The 21,840-nt window shown below is 44.2% G+C and overlaps 1 protein-coding gene across 2 annotated transcripts in view; it reads left to right on the top strand.

Annotated features, from left to right (window-relative positions):
* Positions 1-21,840, top strand: part of LOC116990372 (tumor necrosis factor receptor superfamily member 5-like) — a 167,480-nt gene that overhangs the window by 55,107 nt on the left and 90,533 nt on the right. The window contains exons 7-13 of one of the 2 annotated variants that reach the window (XM_033047987.1): positions 1,447-1,549; positions 4,961-5,086; positions 10,347-10,490; positions 11,564-11,657; positions 14,457-14,623; positions 15,831-15,856; positions 20,576-20,689. In XM_033047987.1, coding sequence (XP_032903878.1) covers positions 1,447-1,549; positions 4,961-5,086; positions 10,347-10,490; positions 11,564-11,657; positions 14,457-14,623; positions 15,831-15,856; positions 20,576-20,665 — 750 coding nt within the window. In that variant the 3' untranslated portion in view covers positions 20,666-20,689. The remainder of the gene's footprint in view (positions 1-1,446; positions 1,550-4,960; positions 5,087-10,346; positions 10,491-11,563; positions 11,658-14,456; positions 14,624-15,830; positions 15,857-20,575; positions 20,690-21,840) is intronic. The other variant, XM_033047986.1, reaches the window with a different exon arrangement.

Genomic DNA, 21,840 nt, shown 5'->3' with positions numbered 1-21,840 from the left:
CCCCTGCAGCCATTAGATTTTATAATATAGGCTGTAGGGGGATGCATTTTGCAATTTTTAATTTTTAATTGTTAATTATTGGTCTTTTCAAGTATTTATTGCTCTCAGGTAGTGTCCACATTGTATTCTATGTATTTTCTGTCTGCGTTCGTTTTGAATCTGTGGGTTTGTTGGTTGGGGGCTTCTGGACATCTGAATTTCCCTGAGGGGATCAATAAAGTATTTATTATTATTATTATTATTATTATTATTATTATTATTATTATTATTATTATTATTATCTCTGTAGAGAAGAAATGAGTGAAGTATCGGGTCGAGACCCTTCTTCAGACTGGATACAACGGATGTGAGGAATGGGACGGTAGGGAAGGGACCAGGGTTTTTCCCACAGCGTCTTCAAAGACCGCTGCTGGAGGTGCCTCTGGACAGAATGTCGGTTGGGCGAGAAGAGAGGTGTTGGTTTGCGGGTCGAGGGGGCCCTGCAGCAGCATGGAGCTATCCTGGGCTTTCATGGATCGGGGGCGCTCCATCCCATCCAACTGGTGCATGTCGACCCTGTCTTACTGCCGTGTACAACATTTCAGTTTCTACACAGCTGTCATCGAAGAAAATTACTCTATTAACACATTTTTATGAAAGAATTGTAGTTACAGATGTGAAGTAATGTTTGTAAAATACAATATTTTTTATTTATATGTATTTTTCACTCCTTTCAAAGATCATTTTTAGTTTGAAACATTTCTTGTTTCAGAAGCCATTGTCAACATCTCTCCATGTTGCCTGACCAGCTGAGTATCCCCAGTATTTAATGTTTTTATTTGAAATTTCCAGTATCTGCCACGTTTTGCTTGTCAACTGGTGTAATTCATTGCCACAAACAGCTGTGGGGGCCAAATTAATGGATATTTTTAAGGCGGAGATTGACAGATTTTTAATTAGTATGGGTGTCGGGGGTTATGGGGTGAAGGCAGGAGAATGGGGTTAAGAAGGAAAGATAGATCAGCCACGATTGAATAGCGGAGTAGACTTGATGGGCCATTTGGCTTAATTCTGCTCCTGGAACGTATGAACCAGAAGCATTGACTCTATTTATTTCCCAGATATTCTGCTTGACAAGCCAAGCATGTACAGCATTTTCTGTAAAATGACTTTGAAAGGACACAAGTATTTGTGCAACTACAATTTTATGCCAGCCTATAAATAGTATTTTGCATTATTTTAAAAAAATTCTTCAAACTCTGTTGAAAACCTGCCAGTAAATGTTGCTGATCATCCCATGGAAAACAGCACTGCTCTTTATTAATATCAAGCAGTACTGCCATAGAGCTGCACACTAGAATGAAATAAAATATATTTTTAAATCCATGATATTTTAAAACAGTGATACTATTTCTAAAAATATATTTTTTCAGTTATTAATCCCTAAATGTAATTGTATCATTACAGATTTTTTTCGTTCTATTTCTGATTTGTCATCTTTCACAAGTAACTGCGTGTGATCGAGGGGAGTATGAACATGGTGGTACTTGCTGCTCATTGTGCGCTGCGGGTAAGTGATAGCCAATATTTTATACTGTCTTTGCCAGAAAGCAAACAGAATACTGTACTGAGTTTGTACCTTCTCCCTGTGATCTGGATGGGTTTTCTCCAAGATCATTGTTTTTCTCCCACACTCCAAAGATGTATAGGTTTGTAGGTTAATTGGCCTGGTATAAATGTAAATTGTCCCTAATGTGTGTGGGGCAGTGTTAATGTCCGGGGATCGCTGGTCAGTACGAACATAGTGGGCTGAAGGACAGATAAAGCACCGACTCCAGCTGCTTGCACTAAACTAAACGTATTCCTGAACTCCCGGTGGCTCAGCACTTCAACTGCCCCTTCCATTCCCAATCCGACCTCTCTGTCCTTGGTCTCCTCCATTGCCAGAGTGAGCAACACCGGAAATTGGAGGAACAGCACCTCATATTCCGCCTGGGTTGCTTGCGTCCGGATGGCATGAACGTTGAATTCTCCCAGTTTTGCTAGCCCTTGCTGTCTCCTCCCCTTCCTCAACCCTCGAGCTGTCTCCTCCCATCCCCCCGCCCTCGGGCTCCTCCTCCTCCCGTTTTTCCTTCCTTCTCCCCCCCACCCCCCCATCAGTCTGAAGAAGGGTTTCGGCCCAAAACGTCGCCTATTTCCTTCGCTCCATAGATGCTGCTGCACCCGCTGAGTTTCTCCAGCATTTTTGTGTACCTTCGATCTTCCAGCATCTGCAGTTCCTTCTTGAACACTAAACTAAAGACATTTCCTTTAGCTTTCGTAAGTGCTGCAATCATGATTTTGTTGAAGTGAAATGTGGAATGAATAATCTTTTATTTAATTAATAAAGTTAACTTTATCCTGTGAAAAATATAGCTATATAGAAAAATATAATCTTGTTTATATTGAAAGTTTTGGTTTAATATTTTTAAACATCAGTTAAGTTTCTCATATATATATATGGCCAATTCTCAGAGGATTTAATGGTTATTCATGTTGAAACACTCTAATCCAGCCCGAGAGACCTAAGAATACCGCATGAGAACCCGCTACGTAAACCTATGTCCGGACCCTAAGCCTGCCCGTCCATTTTGCACATCTCCTAAATGGCCTCCTGCTGTGATCCAGCAGCCCATGGACCTTTGTCCTTGGTACACTTTCAATTCTCTGCATGAATTTTGTGTTGATTGTTTTTTACACAAAGATTCCTTCAGATTGAATTTTTATTCTCAACAATTCTAATGTACAGAAATTTTGCAAATAGAAATGTAAATAAGGTCGCACTTATGGCTGCTCTGCCAACCAATGGCGCCAGATTCAAAACATGCTTGACCAAGGGTTGCTGCCGGACCAGAACCTGTATTTTTAATGGTTTTATATTGTTAGTTATTTATTTTAATAATGTTTTTTCTTTCGATTCACAAATTTGCAACATTTTGGCAAAGTATACTTTGGAACATAAATGTTCAGGTATATTGTTTTAGATCAAACTAAATGATGTTGAAGATGCTCTCTGGCATGTTCACATTTCCTTGCCTCTTCCTTCTACATATTTCCCATGACAGTACAGGCTTTTGAATGAAAATTGCTGCTGGCGGGTGTTTGATCCATTCAAGTGCCTTCTACAAAGCTGTGAGCAGGAACAAAGCAGGGTGCAATCCTCATTGGTGGTTAAGTTGGGTAATCCTGAAAATGGCATGGCCGTCACTATTACCTCCAACCCTGAAAATGCAGATAAAGCACTGACTCCTGCTGCTTGCACTTTGTTTGTGATTTCTGAATCAGACCAGTGGTCTACAATCATGAGATTCAACACGACAGGCAGCAGCAGCAAAATAAAGATTGGAAGGGCAAAGGGCATAGAGAGAAAGTTACAGGGAAATAAGAAAATATCTCCTTTTCATAAATGCAGCACCAGTGGAAGAAACACGTAACGTAAACTTCCCTGGCGTCGGGGCTTCTATGAAAGTTATCACTTATCATAAGTGGTTTGAAAACATTACTTCCTCCACATTACAGCAACTCAGACTTCTGGTGTTGTTTAATATAGAGCCATCTTTCCATGAAAGCAGACCTCGGTGATAAAGCTGACCACCACCTTCAGTACTCCAGTATAATGTTTGCCTCTGGAAAAGAGTGTTTGATGATTAACACTACAAACCACAAGGGAGTAGTGATGGGTGCCTCTTCTGTGGCAAACACTAACTATACCCACCACGTCAGAAAGCACTGTGTCTTCAAGATCCTCCAAATCAGCTGGTAGGATAAACAATCCAACATCACCATCAGTTACCAGGGCAACAGCTCCATAATTACAGTCAGTTTTGTTGACGGGTTGGGCATGTCATTTGCAGGCATAACAGCAGACTCCTGGAGCAAATTGTTCTGCACTCCGTGGTAGTAGGTAATTACCAGGTGGACAGGCAAAAGGATCCAGTCAAAGCCTCTTCAAAAACTTGTGAAGCCTTATTAGATAATGGGAATCTCTGGCCTGTGTCCATTAAAAATGGAAACACATTCAAGGTAGGATTGAGAGCCTCAGGTGTTTACCTTGTGAATTTCACATCGGCCTCAGCAGCCACCGAACCAACACAACCAGATATTAATTGTGATTCACAATACCCAGTGACTGCAAAAGAAAAAGACCCCACCCTTGATGTGTTTATGTAACAACCTCCCTGAGGACTTTTCCAGAAAAGCTATCGAAGTAAATACAAATGAGACCAACCCGATATGTCAAATTGGTTCGAATAGACAAGGTTGACCGAAGGGTTGTTTCAATGCTATATAGCTCTCTGACTAAATACTGCCATCCCTGCTTATAAATAGATATTCTTTTGCTATAAACTGCATTGTAACTGGTTTCCTTATAGCAGGACAAGCATTGTGCTTCCATGTCGGCTTTCTCCAATGTACACCATATAACCATATAACCATATAACAATTACAGCACGGAAACAGGCCATGTCGGCCCTACAAGTCCGTGCCGAACAACTTTTTACCCTTAGTCCCACCTGCCTGCACTCATACCATAACCCTCCATTCCCTTCTCACCCATATGCCTATCCAATTTATTTTTAAATGATACCAACGAACCTGCCTCCACCACTTCCACTGGAAGCTCATTCCACACCGCTACCACTCTCGGAGTAAAGAAGTTCCCCCTCATGTTACCCCTAAACTTCTGTCCCTTAATTCTGAAGTCATGTCCTCTTGTTTGAATCTTCCCTATTCTCAAAGGGAAAAGCTGGTCCACATCAACTCTGTCTATCCCTCTCATCATTTTAAAGACCTCTATCAAGTCCCCCCTTAACCTTCTGCGCCCCAGAGAATAAAGACCTAACTTATTCAACCTTTCTCTGTAACTTAGTTGTTGAAACCCAGGCAACATTCTAGTAAATCTCCTCTCTGTACTCTCTCTACACGTTTTGTTTTATTACAGGGACTGTAGTCGCTCAACACTGCACTGTTCTGTCTGGCACAGTCTGTAATCCATGTACAGCTGGAGAATATATTGAACATCCAAATGGGCTTGAAAAATGTTTTAAGTGCAAGACATGTGATGGAGGTATATATCTATATATATGTGACTGAAAAGTTGCTGATTTAATCAAGTCATCACGGTTTGGAATTGCCTTCAATTCCTTGTACATGGTATAATTGTAAATTGTCGCGAGTGTGTGTAGGATAGTGTTAGTGTGGTGGGATCGCTGGTCAGTGCGAACTCTGTGGGCCGAAGGGCCTGTTTCCGCGCTGTATCTTTGAATTCTAAACTAAACTAAAGTTGCTTTCAATAATTTTCAATGATTTTATCATCTTTCATTGATTTTAAATCGTCATTTTGAGTCTCACTGTTTGTTCAAGAACACCATAGTTCACAGGAAAGCACTTTTAGTTTTATTGTACACTAGACCAAGTGCAGACCCGCTGGGTCTGTTCCCTCAACGCGCGGTTGGGGGGGGGGTGCTGCGACTTCACACGCACACTAACCACCTCCACACACATGGGGGTGAGGGGGGGGTGAGAGGGGGTGGGGGGAGAGGAGACCGCTGGGTCCCGTCCCCTCAACGTGCGGTCGCGGGGGGGGGGGGGGGGGGGGGGGGGGGTGCTGCGGCTTCACATGCACACTAACCTCCTCCCACACACGGGGGTGGGGGAGGGGATGAGGGGGGTAGGGGAGAAGGGAGGGAGGGGAAGAGGGAGAGGAGGGGGAAAGGGGGGGAGAGAGGGAGAGGAGGGGGGAAGAGAATAGAGGAGTGGGGAGGTGGGGAGAGAGGAGGGGGATGGTGGGAGAGGGGGGGGAAGGGAGGTGGGTAGGGGGGGTTGGAGGAGTGGAGAGGGGGTTGGAAGAGGGGAGAGGGAGGTTGGAGTTGGGGGGAGAGGGGTGAGTGGGGAGGGGAGAGGGGGGTTGGAGGAGAGGAGTAGGAGGGGAGAGGGGTGGAGGAGGGGGGAAGGGTGGGGAGGGTCCCGTCCATTCAACGCGCGGTTGCGGGGGGTGGGGGGAGGTTGGGGGCGGCACACACCACACCACGAACCACGCACCCTCTCGCCCGCCCCCAATCACACACCCGAACCACCCCCCCCACACACACACACACACACGTAACCACCTCCAACACACACACGAACCTACACCCCCCCCACACACACACACACACGCGCAACACCCCCCCCCCACACCAAACACCCACCGAACCACCCCAACACAACACACGAACCACCACCCCCCCAACACACAACACACCCGAACCACCCCAACACACACACGAACCTACCACCCCCCCCACACACACACACGAACCACCACCCCCACACACACGAACCACCACCCCCACCCACACACAGACACACGAACCACCACCCCCCCCCCCCACACACAACCACACACGAACCACTCACCACCCCCCACACACCACACTACACACACGAACCATCCACCCCCCCCCACACACACACACATACTAACCATCCCAACACACACACTAACCCCCCCCCCCCCGCACACACACACACACTAACCACCACCCCCACATAACACACACACACACTAACCAACCCCCCCCCACACACACTAACCACCCCCCCCCCCCCCACACACACACACACTAACCACCCCCCCACACACCCACACACACACACTAACCAACCCCCCCCCCCCCCATAACACACACACACACTGATCACCCCCCTTGATATTATATTAATATTATTCATTGGCTCCTTTTACTGCATCCCCACCCTATCTCGAAGGACAAAGAGAGTGGGACAGAGGGGGAGGGAGATGAGGAGAGGGAGGTGGGTGGAGGGAGGGGGGAGATGGGATGGAGAGGAGGTGGAGGTGGAGAGGCAGGAAGAGGATGGGGGAGAGAGGGAGAATGGGGAAAGGGATAGAAAGGGAATGGGGTGGGGGCTTGGGGATGCGGCAGTGGGGGAGGAGAGAGAGGTGAGGGGGGAAGAGGAGGGGGGGGAGAAGGGAGAGGGAGGGGAGGGGCGGAGATGGGGGAGAGAGTGGGGAGGGGGGTAGGGAAGGGGGAGGGGGAAGGGAGAAAGAGGGGGATGAGGATGGGGAGGGGAGGAGAGCGGGGAGGGTGAAGGGGAGTCGGGAAGGAGGGTGGGAGAGGGGGAGGGGAAGAGGGGGAGGTGAGAGGAGGGGAGAGGAAGAGAGTGGAGGGGAGGAGGGGAAGAGAGAAGAGGGGGGAGAGAGAGAGAAGGGGGGGGTGGGGGAAAGGGAGGGGGGTTGAAGGGAGGGGGAGAGAGAGATTAGAGGGGAGAACTACATCCCCAGACCAGCTCTGTGCAGTCCTCACCTCTGGGGGTGCTCTCTTCAGTTGCTGCCTGTATGCAGGATGAAGCAACACTGGTGAATGGTCGGATTTCCCGAAGTGAGGGCGATGGATAGAGCGATCGGCATCTTTGACGGTCGTAAGCAGTGGTCGAGGGTGTTTAATCCTCTGGTACTGCAGGATACATGTTGATGGAAGTTTGGGAATGATTTTTTTACAGGTTGGCTTTTGATGTCCCTGGCTATGGTGATAAACACCTCTTCCGACTTCCGCCCAGTTGCACTTACTCCCATCATCACCAAGTGCTTCGAGAGGCTGGTCCTGGCACACCTCAAAGGCTGCCTACCTCCCACACTGGATCCCTATCAGTTCGCCTACCGCAAGAACAGGAGTACGGAGGATGCCATCTCAACGGCACATCATTCCGCCCTCTCGCACCTCGACAACAGAGACACCTGCGTAAGAATGCTATTCATCGATTACAGCTCAGCATTCAACACCATTATATTCTCAAAACTGATCACCAAACTCAGCGACCTGGGCATCGACCCCTCCCTCTGCAACTGGATATTGGACTTTCTAACCAACAGACCCCAGTCAGTTAGGTTAGACAAGCACACCTCTTCAACCCTCACCCTGAACACCGGCGTTCCACAGGGCTGTGTGCTGAGCCCCCTCCTCTACTCCCTCTTCACCTACGACAGCACACCTGTACATGGTACTAACACCATCATCAAGTATGATACAACGGTGATTGGCCTCATCAGCAACAATGATGAGTCGGCCTATAGGGAGGAGGTCCAGCTCCTAACAGCATGGTGCGCTGACAACAACCTGACCCTTAACTCCAAGAAGACCAAGGAGCTCATTGTAGACTTCAGTAAGTCTAGGGGCGGCACGCATACCCCCATCCATATTAACGGAACGGAGGTGGAATGTGTTTCCAGCTTCAGGTTTCTGGGGGTCAACATCTCCGATGACCTCTCTTGGACCCACAATACCTCAACTCTGGTCAAGAAGGCTCACCAGCGTCTCTTCTTCCTGAGGAGACTGAAGAAGGTCCATCTGTCTCCTCAGATTCCGGTGAATTTCTACCGCTGCACCATCGAGAGCATCCTTACCAACTGTATCACAGTAAGGCAACTGCTCTGTCTACGACTGGAAAGCACTGTAGAGGGTGGTGAAAATTGCCCAACGCATCACAGGTTCCTCAATCCCCTCCATTGAGTCTGTCCAAAGCAAGCGATGTCTGCGAAGGGCGAGCAGCATTGTCAAGGACTGCTCTCATCCCAGCCACAGTTTGTTTACCCTCCTACCACCCGGGAGGCGCTACAGGTCTCTCCGTTGCCGGACCCCCCCCCCCCCCCCCCCGGATACACAAAATTGCACTACAACGACTGTATGTACGTATATATATTTATTGCTCATATTCTATGTTCGCTCTTCTGGGGAGATGCTAACTGCATTTTGTTCTCTCTGTACTGTACACTGCACAATGACAATAAAGTTTGAATCTGAATCTGAATTAGTTCCACATCACTCTGTGACTTACTCATTCAAGTACCTGTGGAGATACCTTTTAAATGGTGTTAATGTTCCCACCTCCACCTCTTCCTCTGGCACCTCATTCCAGATACCAACTACTTTATGTGTGAATAATGTACCTCATAAATCTGCTTTAAACCTTAATCTTAATAGAGGATAACAAAGATAGGAGAGATAGAAGTTCAGCTGGCAGGAACATTAAGTGGGTAGTGTCAGTTTGGATGGATGCTGCTGATATGCTGAATATTTACATTTCCAGTTTTTATTTGTTTCCTGGCATCTTGAAAGATGGAACCCAGGGGAAGGCGGAGAGTCAGAGTGGGCTGAGGGAGAGAGATAGGGGGGATGTGTGTGTGAGATAATAGAGGGGAAAGAGGGAGAGATGGGGGAATGAGGGAAGATGGGTGAGGGAGGAGGGATAATTGAGGGGAATGAGAGAGGGAGTGAAGGATGAGGGAGGAGCGAGAGAAGAGGGGAGAGATGATGGAGGGAGGGAAAGGCAATGGAGGAAGGGAAAGAGGGAGGGGGTAGGAGAGGGAGAATGAGGGAGGAGGGGAGAGGGAGGGAAATGAGGGGGAGGTTAATTCCCATGATGGCGGGAGTGACATATGATGAAAGAATGGGCATGTATTCATTGGAATTTAGAAGGATGGGAAGGGATCTTATAGAAGTATATAAAATTCTTAAGGGAGTGGACAGGCTAGTTGCAGGAAAAATGTTCCCCGTGTTGGGGGAGTCCAGGACCAGAGGGTCACATTTTAAGAATAAGGGGTCGGCCATTTAGGAATGAGATGAGGAAAAACTGTTCAGCCATGATCATAATGATTGGCAATGCTGGCTCGAAGGGCTGAATGGCCTACTCCTGCACCTATTTTCTATGTTTCTACATTTAAAGAGTAACAGATTAAAGTTTGATGCAGAAACAAAGTAGTTGACAAGAGGAGGATGTGGAGAGCTTTCAGGAAAAAAGACAGGCTAAGTGAATGTGTGAGAGTTGGACAATGGAATATAATGTGGAAACAAGTGCAGATATCCACTTTAATAGAAAAATAATGGAAGAGAGGAGTATTGTGTTGGTGGAGCCATGATGAGACCAGAGCTGGAATGATGTGTAGAGGATGGATATATTTTTGATAGGGGTAGAACTATTCCTGGGATAAGAAATTGTTCTGAGGGGAAAGATGAAGCAAATCGGCTCTTTATTCTACTGAGTTTAGAAAGAAGCCTGAGAGATAATCTCGTGGAAACATAAAATTCTTACGTGCCTTGTATGAATCTGACATTTCCTCTTGCTGAGGTGTCTGGAATTGTATGATAGTTTTGAGAGAATTGTGGGATATGGGGTTAGTGTTGAGGGAGATGCTGAGATAGAAGGTCTTTCCAATGGCAGAGCAGGAACAAGATGTTAAACAACTAAATCCTGCTACTTTTGTTTGGATTAAAATAGAAAGTAGTTCAAACTAATTCACCTAGGACCTGACAAATACTTTTTATTTACAGATTTGGGACTTCAAATTAAGGAAGAATGTACCTATATACGCAATACGAAATGTGAGCCCAAAAAAGGATATTACTGCATTGAAAACTGTCAGATGGCCAATAAACACACAACATGCCCAGCAGGTCAAGGAGTTAAAGAGAAAGGTGGGTTGTTGGAGTGCCATGTGTTCCATTGCTAAATGCTATCTTGAGGTTGAGTGGTAATCGCCGTGACCATCCTCTCCACAAAATCGAGCAGCATAACAGAATCAGTAAATGAAAAATTGACCAAGTCAGGTTATTGCCAAGGAATTGCGCTGAAATACCCTGTGATTCTTTACTGGCCTGTGGTGTTAAATTCTGGACAAAGACATTGAAATTACTGGCACAAAAGGGAGCTTGCTCCAAGCTGATCATTGCATGGGGAGTCCAAGTAGCATCTACACCTTGTTGGGTTTATTTCAATGAGTCCTTTGCACAAATATAGAATAATCTTTAGATTTATGTTCTAAAAAAACTGTTTGTCCCACTGACCATTTTTATCCATTATTGAGCAGTGTTGACTTTCGGTCACTATTGTCCATTTTATTGCTTCTCTCTCTGCACTCCTGATTACAGAATGTCTTAAAATCCCCTACTTCTTAATCAGCTCTAGTTCTTTGTTCAGCCTTTCACTGTACCTCGATGCACATGACAATAATAAATGAAAGTAAATCTAAATAAAAATTAATATCTTTATTCCCAATTTGATATTCCTGTGGCTACCTCCCTCTCACACTGTTATTGCAAATCTTATGCTGGTTTCTCTGCTGACAGGGAGGCCCCCGACACAACATGCATTGATCCTTGCCTGTACACACAGTAGCTGGAAGTGTTATTTGTGCAGTAGTGTGCCCTGCGAGCATGGGTGAATTTCTAGGCCCTAGTAGCTGACTGAAGATATTTGTAAATGTTGCTGCATGGAAGCTAAAAGTAAAATAAAACAGGTTCAGGTAATTTTGCACCTATGCAACGCTAGAACTATTCAGTGAAGTCAGGTTTTCAGAATGCCGACAACTTCATAATTGATGAAATGATGGTACAAAACTGCAAGTTTATTTTGTTCAATGTTAAACTAGTTTTGGTGCAATGAAAAGTAATTATTTTTAATTGGAGAGCATGAAAAAGTGAGAAGAGCTTTCTAACACCAGTATTTACAGGCTCCACAATTACCTGATGTTTATTCTTTTATTTTTCAGGAACACCGGTAAAAGATACCGTGTGTGAGAAGTGTCCTGTAGGAACATTTTCAGGCAGTGATTCATCAACTGAAGCGTGCAAGAACTGGACAGTGTGAGTACTTTTAAAATCCATGGTGATCCATGTTCAGGAAACGCAACCTCTTGTTGATTTTTCTCACGTCATAAAGTCCTGTTCCCATCTTCCTGTCATTCACAATGTGCCTTTCAGAAACAATTAATCATTTACTCCAATGTAATGTTAACAAGTTGGAATATTGTTGAAAATGTTGTTTTGTGCTTTCTCTGTGATCTCCGTGATCTGTGCTTCTTTCTTTGTAATAAAATAATCCTCGTGACCCATGTTACGTAGTACATCTGCAAAGTATCTCCCTCCTCTTATCTTGCCCTTGGTGACAGTGAATTGTTGCATTGTCGGGATCTTCCCTTCAGGCACACCTGGGAACCTTTAGCATTTGGTCAGCAAATCCCAGTTAGAACAATCATAATGATTGTCACATTTAATTCAGAGATTACTGGGTCCTCAGAGCTTAGAAAGACCAGAAGTACTTTTCTTCATACTCAAAATAACCACCACTCCACAGAGAAGTTTCAGATTATTGTAATACCCTCATAATTAATTCAGCTAAACGGTAGAAACTTTACAACTATTAGATAATGCTGGATAATTCTGACATGGTCAATCACACTTAACACTGGTAAAAATATCAGCAGTCCTGCACATTTACTTTCAATTAAGGTGATGCATTTTCTGTTGTGGGTTTAAAATTAAAATAAAATTCCTATCTCTAATTATCATTTAATTTAACTGTCATAATAGTTTAAGTATAGCTTTGTAACTAGAATTATAACCAAGACTAACTGAGGTCATAAGTGATAGGAGCAAAACTAAGCCATTCAGCCCATCAAGTCTACTCCACCATTCAATCCTGTCTGATCTATCTCTCCCTCCTAACCCAATTCTCCTGCCTATAACCCCTGGCACGTACTAAACAAGAATCTATTTCTGCATTAAAAATATCAATTGACTTGGCCTACACAACCTTCTGTAGCAAAGAATTCCACAGATTCACCACCCTCTGACTAAATAAATTAATCTTCATCTCCTTCCAAAAAGAACGTCCTTTAATTCATGAGGCTATGACCTCTAGTTCTAGAGTCTCCAACTAGTAGAGCCATTCTCTCCGCATCTACCCTCTCCAACTTTTTCACTATTCTGTATGTTTCGATGAGGTCCCCCCTCATTATTTTAAATTCCAGTGAGTACAAGCCCAGTGCTGTCAAACGCTCAGTATATTTTAACCCACTCATTCCTGGGATCAATTTTGTAAATCTCCTCTGGACCCTCTCCAGAGCCAGCACATCCTTCCTCAGATATGGTGCCCAAAATTGCTCACACTACTGCAAATGCAGCCTGACCAACACCTTATAGAGCTTCAGTATTACTTCCCTGTTTTTGTATTCTAGCCCTCTTAAAATTAATGCTAGCATTGCATTTGCCTTCCTCACTACCGATTCAACGGGCAAATTAACTTTTTGGGTATCCTGCACCAGCACTCCCAAGTCCATTTGCACCTCTGATTTCTGGATTCTTTCCCCATTTAGAAAATAGTCTACGCCTTTCTTCCTACTAGCGAAATGCACGACTCCCCACTTTGCTACACTATATTCCATCTGCCACTCTCCCACCCTGTCCAGAGTCCCTGCTTTCTCTACACTACCTGCCCTTCCACCTATTTTCATATAATCTGCAAACTTGGCCATAAAACATTTAATCCCCTCAACCAAATCAAAAATAACCAAATTTATTTCCCTGTTCCTCTGATGGGTAATGAGATTTGATTCTTTTGTTGTCATTGTAAACTTAAGAATGGAAGCAACTGGGAGCTCTGATATAGGTGTGAAAGAGTAGAGGAGAATGGTGTGATGAAATCAGCACGGAAGTTGACACGGATGAGAAGGAAAATGGGAGGGGGGAATGTGTTCCTACCAAGACTGTCCGAATGTTCCCCAACTAGAAACCTTGGATGCACCAGGAGATCCGTAATCTACTGAGGACCAGACCAGATCTGGGTTTGTCTTCAGGCGATCTAACTCATACATGAAGTCCAGGTACGACCTCCAGAAGGCAACTGGGAATGTGACGTGATTCTTCTGCGCTAAACTAGTGGCTCCAATGGACACTCAACAAATATGGCATGGCTTTCACTCCAATGTTTCAATCAGCGTGAGATGGAGTAGCGCAAGTGACAGCAACGTGTCGCTCCCAGGCGAGCTCAATGTTTTCTCTGCTCACTTTGAAAGGGAGAACAATGATGTGCCATCATGAGCCCGTGCAGTCCCACATGACCCGGTGAGCTCAGTCACTTCAAAAAATACTTTACGATTGTGAACCTCTGAAAGCAAACGACCGTGTTGGTGTACCTATATTCTCAAAACCTGTGCAAAGCAACTGGCTAGAGGTTTATGGAAATCTTCAACCTCTCACAACAACAGCTTGAGGTCCCCACCCTCTTTAAAGGGACGTCTATAATAAGAGTGCTTAACAAGAGCAGGAGCGAACTGGGTGTGGCACAAAGCATTTCACCTGAGTTGGAAAGATGTGATCCATGAGAATCAGGGCTGACATCCCAGAGCATTGCCCAGGGACAGGTGTTAAACCAAGGTCTTGTCTGCTCACGCTGGTGAAACGTAAATATTCTGTAGAACTGTTTTGAAGATGAGTGGTTGACCTATTCCTGATGTCCTTATAATGCCAAAAGTGGTAAACCTCAGAAAGCTGGCGTTGCAATGAAATTTCAATAATAGATTAATTGTAACTGATTCATTTTACTTAAATAAAGCAACCTTTGGGAATGCTTGTATTCATTTATTTTTTCTGTAAATTATCCAGATGTGAAAAGCTCAATCTACAACTGGATAAACCTGGGAGCAATGAAGCTGATGTAAAGTGTGCACAAAATTCCAGATTAATGTATATACTCATTCCAGTTATCGCATTTGTGGTTATCGTTTTGATTTTAACAGTTGTTTTCTGGAAGCATCCTGAATACATATCACGTATGTTATTAATTTATTGTTTACATCTTTCTGTTATCATTTTCTGAATCCAATGTTTTTTAGCCAGTTTAGAAATGATCAGAATTTTTTCATATTGGTATTTACAATCACCAAACTTTGTGCGACTATGAATTGAACCAATCTTTTTGCTCTCCCTACTAAAAGACCTAAAATTGCCAGTTTTGTTAATTGTCATTATTTCCACAAGGAAATTGTTTGATGCTGAGGGGAGTCATTCTCCACCTCGATGTTGTCTTTGACCTAGAACTGGGATTTTCTGCATCCATTCACACCACTATGAAGACGGCCTGTTTTCACTTCCTGCACTTGCCTCTGTCGTGCATCAGCTCCTCCTTTACTGAAATCCTCAGCCATGCCTTTGCTACTTTTTCACCTCTATTTTGCTGCTCTGCTTGCTGATTAACAATCACTCCTGCTACAAGTGCAATTCAACTTTAAAATCTAAATACCTGTTATCATGTCCTTCGGCTGTCCCCCCAACTCCAGTCTCATCCCTTCAGCCTTGTGCAGACCTGTTGGGCCTCTGGGTTTGCAAACTCCCACTCTCCTAATCTTCCCTGAATTCACTCTCCACTACTCATCCAAAGTTTGGAAATTCCTTCCTGAACATTTTCTTTAGGCTACCTCTGTGAGCCAACTGATATTATTGTAACTGCTGGGATTCCCCAGAGTTTCTGTGTCGACCTGACAGATTGTTGATTAGTACGGGTGTGCGGGGTTAGGGGGCAAATAGGATTGAGAAGGAAAGATAGATCAGCCATGATTAAATGGCAGAGAAGACTTGATGGGCTGAATGGTCGTGTTCTAATCCTAGAAGTTATGAACTTGGGAGAACTACTTATTCTTTTGCCTGAGTGTGGTTCTGAAGAATTCTGCTTTGGCCACTCATGCCTGTTGGATCCTGCTGCTGTGGTGCTGCCGTCAGACTTCAGACAATACACACCCTGAGCTGTTGTATATCCCACTCCCAGCATTATCACAACACTGATAATTGATTTAAAGTAAACTCCATCTGGCTACAATGGGATCATCTGTCAAGCTGAACAGAGCCAAAGAGAACCGTTGTGGCATATAACTGGCAGAATAGTTTGTAAATCACTGATTTAAACATGACAGACTAAAGATATGTTAAACCAATTGCACAGTATTTATACTGAAAACCTCCTTACATTTTTGTTTCTGATAGGTTTCACTAAAAGACGAGAGAATGGGGTAAGTACATAATATCTCACCATTATTTAAAGGTCATGTGTATTAAATTGTATTTCCCGGGAAGTGGGGTGTGTGGCGGGAGGGTGTGGGGTGGTTAGGGGAGATGTCTATATGGGCGGGAGGGGTGTGGGAGGGGGAGGAGGGATAAGATAAATGAATTAACGGTGCAATTAAGTATATATAGTTATGATATCGTGGCCATTACGGAGACATGGCTGCAAGGGGATCAGGACTGGGAGTTAAATATAGAGGGGTACTCGACAATTAGAAAAGATAGACAGGAAAGAAAGGGAGGAGGGGTGGCCCTTTTAATAAGGGAGGGAATAACGGCAATAGAGAGGAAGGATATTGCGTTGAAGGATCAGGATAGTGAAACAGCTTGGGTACAGATAGAGAATAACAAGGGGAAAAAAACACTAGTGGGTGTAATTTATAGACCTCCAAATAGCTGTGACGCTGTTAGTCAGAACATAAATCTGCAAATAGTTGACGCATGTAAAAAGGGAACTGCTGTAATCTTGGGGGACTTCAATTTTCATATTAATTGGGCAAACCAAACTGGGCAGGGTAGACTAGAGGAAGAGTTTATAGAATGTATTAGAGACGGGTTCCTAGAACAGTATGTCACAGAACCGACAAGGGGGGAGGCAATCTTGGATCTGGTCCTGTGTAATGAAGCAGGATTAATTAAAAATGTCATAGTTAGGGACTCGTTGGGAACAAGTGACCACAATATGGTCGAATTCCATATTCAAATAGAAGGGGAGCAGGTTGAAACTCAGGCTAGGGTGCTTAGTCTAAATAAGGGGGATTATGAAGGTATGAGGACTGAGCTGATCAAAGTTGACTGGGATAGCAGACTCAAGAATAAGACGGTACATAAGCAGTGGTGTACGTTTAAGGATCTACTGTATAACCTTCAAGAAAAATTTATTCCTATGAAGAAAAAAAGGGGTAAGGGTAAGAACAGTCAGCCATGGCTCAGTAAAACTATAAAGGATAGTATTCGGCTGAAGGCAAGGGCATATAAGGTAGCCAGAGATAGTGGGAGGGTAGAGGATTGGGAAGCATTTAAAGGTCAGCAAAAAATAACTAAGAGATTAATTAAGACGGGGAAAATAGACTATGAAAGGAATTTAGCGAACAACATAAAAACTAATAGTAAGAGTTTTTATAGCTATATAAAAAGAAAAAGGGTGGCTAAGGTGAACGTTGGTCCATTGGAGGGTGAGACTGGAGAGTTGTTGGTGGGGAACATGGAAATGGCAAAGGCATTAAACGAGTATTTTGTATCAGTCTTCACCATAGAAGACACAAAAAATATTCCAACGCTGGATAAACAGGGGGCGGTAGGAATGGAGGAGCTAAATACTATTAAGATCACCAAGGAGGTGGTATTAGGGAAATTAATGAGACTGAAGGAGGATAAATCCCCTGGGCCTGATGGATTACATCCAAGGGTCTTGAGGGAGATAGCGGTGGGGATTGTGGATGCATTGGTGATAATTTTCCAAAACTCCCTGGAGGCAGGAACGGTCCCAGTGGATTGGAAAATGGCCAATGTAACACCTATATTTAAAAAAGGAAGTAAACAGAAGGCGGGTAACTATAGACTGGTTAGTCTAACATCGGTGGTGGGTAAAATGTTAGAGACAATTATTAAAGAAACACTAACGGGGCACTTGGATAAACATGACTTCATCGGACAGAACCAGCATGGTTTTGTGAAGGGGAAATCGTGTTTAACGAATCTGCTCGAATTCTTTGAGGAAGTAACAACCCGGGTGGATAAAGGGGAACCGGTGGATGTGGTATACTTGGACTTCCAAAAGGCTTTTGACAAGGTGCCACATAAGAGACTATTGCTAAAAATAAAAAATTATGGGATTGGGGATAATATATTAGCATGGGTAGAGGATTGGCTAACAAATAGGAAGCAGAGAGTGGGGATAAATGGTTCATACTCGGGATGGCAACCGGTAACTAGCGGGGTTCCGCAAGGGTCGGTGCTGGGACCCCAGTTGTTCACAATTTATATAAATGATTTGGAGGAGGGAACCAAGTGTAATATATCAAAATTTGCGGACGATACAAAAATGGGAGGGAAAGTAGGGGATGAGGAGGATAGGAAGAGTCTGCAAAAGGATATAGATAAGCTAGGTGAGTGGGCAACAACTTGGCAGATGAAATTTAATACTAATAAATGTGAAGTCATTCACTTTGGGAAAAAAAATGATAGGGCAAGTTATTTTCTAAATGAGGAGGAGCTGCGTTGTAATGCAACGCAAAGGGATCTAGGGGTATTAGTACATGAATCACTAAAAGTCAGTATGCAGGTGCAGCAAGCAATCAGGAAGGCCAATGGAGTTTTGGCCTTTATTGCTAGGGGGATTGAGTATAAGAACACGGAGGTCTTGCTGCAGCTGTACACGGTATTAGTGAGACCACATTTGGAATACTGTGTACAGTTCTGGGGTCCATACTTAAGAAAGGATGTACTAGCCCTGGAGGCAGTGCAGCGAAGGTTTACAAGATTTATTCCTGCAATGAGGGGATTGACATATGAGGAAAGGTTAAGTAAGCTGGAACTCTTTGGAGTTTAGAAGAATGAGAGGCGATCTCATTGAAACATATAAGATCGTGAGGGGTCTTGATCGGGTGGATGCACCGAGGATGTTCCCAATGATCGGGGAAACTAGAACTAGGGGACATAGTTGCAGAATAAGGGGGGGCTCTTTTAAAACTGAGATGAGGAAGAACTTCTTCACCCAGAGAGTGGTTAATTTATGGAATTCACTGCCCCAGGGAGCAGTGGAAGCAGAAACGTTAAATATATTTAAGTCTAAAATAGATGGTTTTTTAGCTGCCAAGGGGATAAGGGGCTACGGGGAGAGGGCAGGGATATGGACCTAGGTATGGTTAGTATAGTAAGACCTGAGTGATCTCCTGGACAAGTGTCGATCGCCTGGATTGGGGTCGGAGAGGAATTTCCCGGATTTTTTTCCCGAATTGGACCTGGGTTTTTATCCGTTTTTTTGCCTCCCCCAGGAGATCACGCGGTTCTTGGGGTGGAGAGGGGTGATAGCGGTATAAAGGGGAGGGTAGTGTCTTGTGTTCTGTGTCTTGTGTCTACTGTTTGTGGGTAAGTGTGTCTGTTTAGTGTTCAGCCATGAGCGAATGGCGGTGCGGGCTCGACGGACCTGGTGGTCTACTCTCGCACCTACTTTCTATGTTTCTATGTTTCTATGTGTGAGAGGGGAAGGGGGGTGTTAGGGAGCGGGTATGCGTGGGCGGTTGGGGGAGGGGGGTGAGAGCTCGGAGAAAAGAAGGAGGAAGAGCCATGGGGGAGAGGGGGGTATGACGGGGGAGGGAGACCAGAGGGGTAGGGGCTGGAGCTGGCGATGCGATGGGGACTCACAGAGGGCACTGGTCGTTCTCCACCAGGATGAGAGTCTCCGCTTTCCGTTTGGCGACATCGGCAACGCTGGGTTGGGATGGGCTGCTTCTGGTCCCTCAGAAAATTGTGTCCGGTTGGAGACCTTCGCCGGCCATCCTCAGCTCCAGTAAAGGCGCAATGGTGCAGGATGGGGCGTGGAGAAGAGATTAGGAGAAGTGACAGGAGAAGAGATTAATCCGCGCGGTGGTGACTGGCAGGAGAGGAGATCGATCTGAGCAGGTCGAATAGATAGGTCAAAGGGAATATCTGTGATTGTTGGAGATCGTGGATACCACAGGGAGAATTTGTGGTTTACTGTGGCAGTGAGAGAGTGATATAGCCAGAAACATTTCAAATATTGTGAAACTCTGCCAACATCAAAGAAGGATAACATCGTCAATGGTCAGTTCTGATACAGGCAGAGAAAGTGAGTTACCTGAAGCTTCGGTAGACTGGAAGACTGCAACATGCTGAGATGGAAGATGAGATGCAGTTAATCAAGCTAACATTATGTCTTGTTACAACAATGCAGGGAGCCACAGACAAATAGATCAGAGTGGGAATGGGATGAAGGATTAAAGTGACAAATAATGGGAAGTTCAGAATTACCCCTGTAGACTGAGAGCTGTGACCAAATCTTCATTTGTGTTTTCCAATGTGGAGGAAGCCACAATATGAACACTGAATACAGTACTCCAGGTTGCAAGCAATACAGCAAGGATCAGCATCTTAGGGATGCCCATAGATCCACACCCTGCCATTGTTAAATGATCTAGTGTGCTTGAAGGCAGAGGTGTCATCAGCATTGGTGTACGTTATATCTCAGGGTAAGGTCACAAAAGAGAAGCTATTCAGGCAATGAAGAACAGCTCAAGATTGGATATCAGCGGTGAGCATGAGGAAAGGAAATGACAAACTACTTGAGATGATGTAATGTCTGTGATGTTGTGGGGGGGCGGGAGGTTTGTTCAAGTGATCAGGTGAAATGTGGGAGGCAGGGAGTTTGTTGGGGAGCCAGTATTGCACAGTGAGGATGGCAGTACCAGGGCTGATGAAGAGGACTATAGGTAGTCTTGTGGCCTCTGGACAACATTTGACATTCAACGTGAAGATGGAGAGTGCCATGAAAGATGTCCCGACAATTTAACCAAAGAATGAGAGTCAGTGCCAAACATTGTGGTGTAAATATTATTTTGCTTTCATTGTCAAACAATGACAAGTAAATCACTTTTAAAATGTAATTTTCCAAACTTGCAAGTTTCATAATGTGTTTATCTCTACAGATTGGTAGGGGTGACAGACCATCTCCAGCTGGTAATAACATCAATGGGCGTCCATCTGATTCAACAACAATACCTCTAACAAATAACTAGTAGCCTTAATATAAAGAGATTGAAGTGAGTATATTCAAGTAACATCTCAAATACTTCACACAGCAAGTTGAATATTTTTCTATATTTTCTTAATGCTGGATCATGTTGGGATGCAGTAGCTGCAACAGTCTGAGCCTCAACCAAATCTCCCATTTTTTACATGCAGACTAGTAGATTGATTTGGGGAAGGCAATGGTGAGAACTTTCTGCTTCAAACCTTTCCTTTTTGTCAGGTTCTGTTCTAGGAAAAATCAATAACTCACAGTATTATTGATGTGGTTGTAATGACTTCATTTTTTATCACAGCCCACTGTAATTGTCTTTGCATTGAGGTGGTTGCAGCAAACAACATCCAACCCACCGGCTGTTTGATTATTTCTGGGAGACAATGTAGAAACTGTTTGTTTTTGTTTGAAGACAGGTTGTCTTTTGAATTAGGTCGCTGCTACCTTTATATAACTCCTGAAGATGTGTGCATTTCTGTAACTTGACTTTATTATTTTGAAAAATGATTTAATTATTTACGGGTAAATTTGTGTAATTTCTGATTCCAATATCTCAGGGTAAGGTCACCTAAACCTGGGGTCACCTGTTAATTATTTTATTATGTATGATTTGGTGATTGACTACTCTGTTGAGCAAAATAGGTCCTGCGTATTTACTCTATAGTAATGTATATGGTCTGAGATAATCATTTTTTACACCACAATTGGATTTTCCCTCAGACTCCACTGGTCCAAAGAGAGCTATCTTGTTCATCTAATCTTTCTTCATAGATACAATTTTCCATTCCTGTCAACATCCACGTACATCTCTGTCGTCTCTCTGTTGCGATCTCATCTTCCCTGAATGCGTCAACAATACCCAAAAAACTCAATACTTGCCACACATAATTTTACCTTTGTTTGATTAAATTATTTCTCTGCCTCAGAGGGCAGTGGAGGCAGGTTCTCTGGATGCTTTCAAGAGAGAGCTAGATAGGATTCTTAAAAATAGCGGAGTCAGGGGATATAGGGAGAAGGCAGGAACGGGGTACTGATTCGGGATGATCAGCCATGATCACATTGAATGGCGGTGCTGGCTCGAAGGGCCAAATGGCCTACTCCTGCACCTATTGTCTGTTGTCTATTTCTCAGCTTATTAATTCCTTAATTAATTGGTTCTACCATTTTTTC

This window comes from Amblyraja radiata, chromosome 31, assembly GCF_010909765.2.
Source record: "Amblyraja radiata isolate CabotCenter1 chromosome 31, sAmbRad1.1.pri, whole genome shotgun sequence".
NCBI lineage: Eukaryota > Metazoa > Chordata > Chondrichthyes > Rajiformes > Rajidae > Amblyraja > Amblyraja radiata.
Note: the sequence above shows the minus strand (reverse complement) of the source record. Positions and strands in the feature narration are given on the sequence as shown.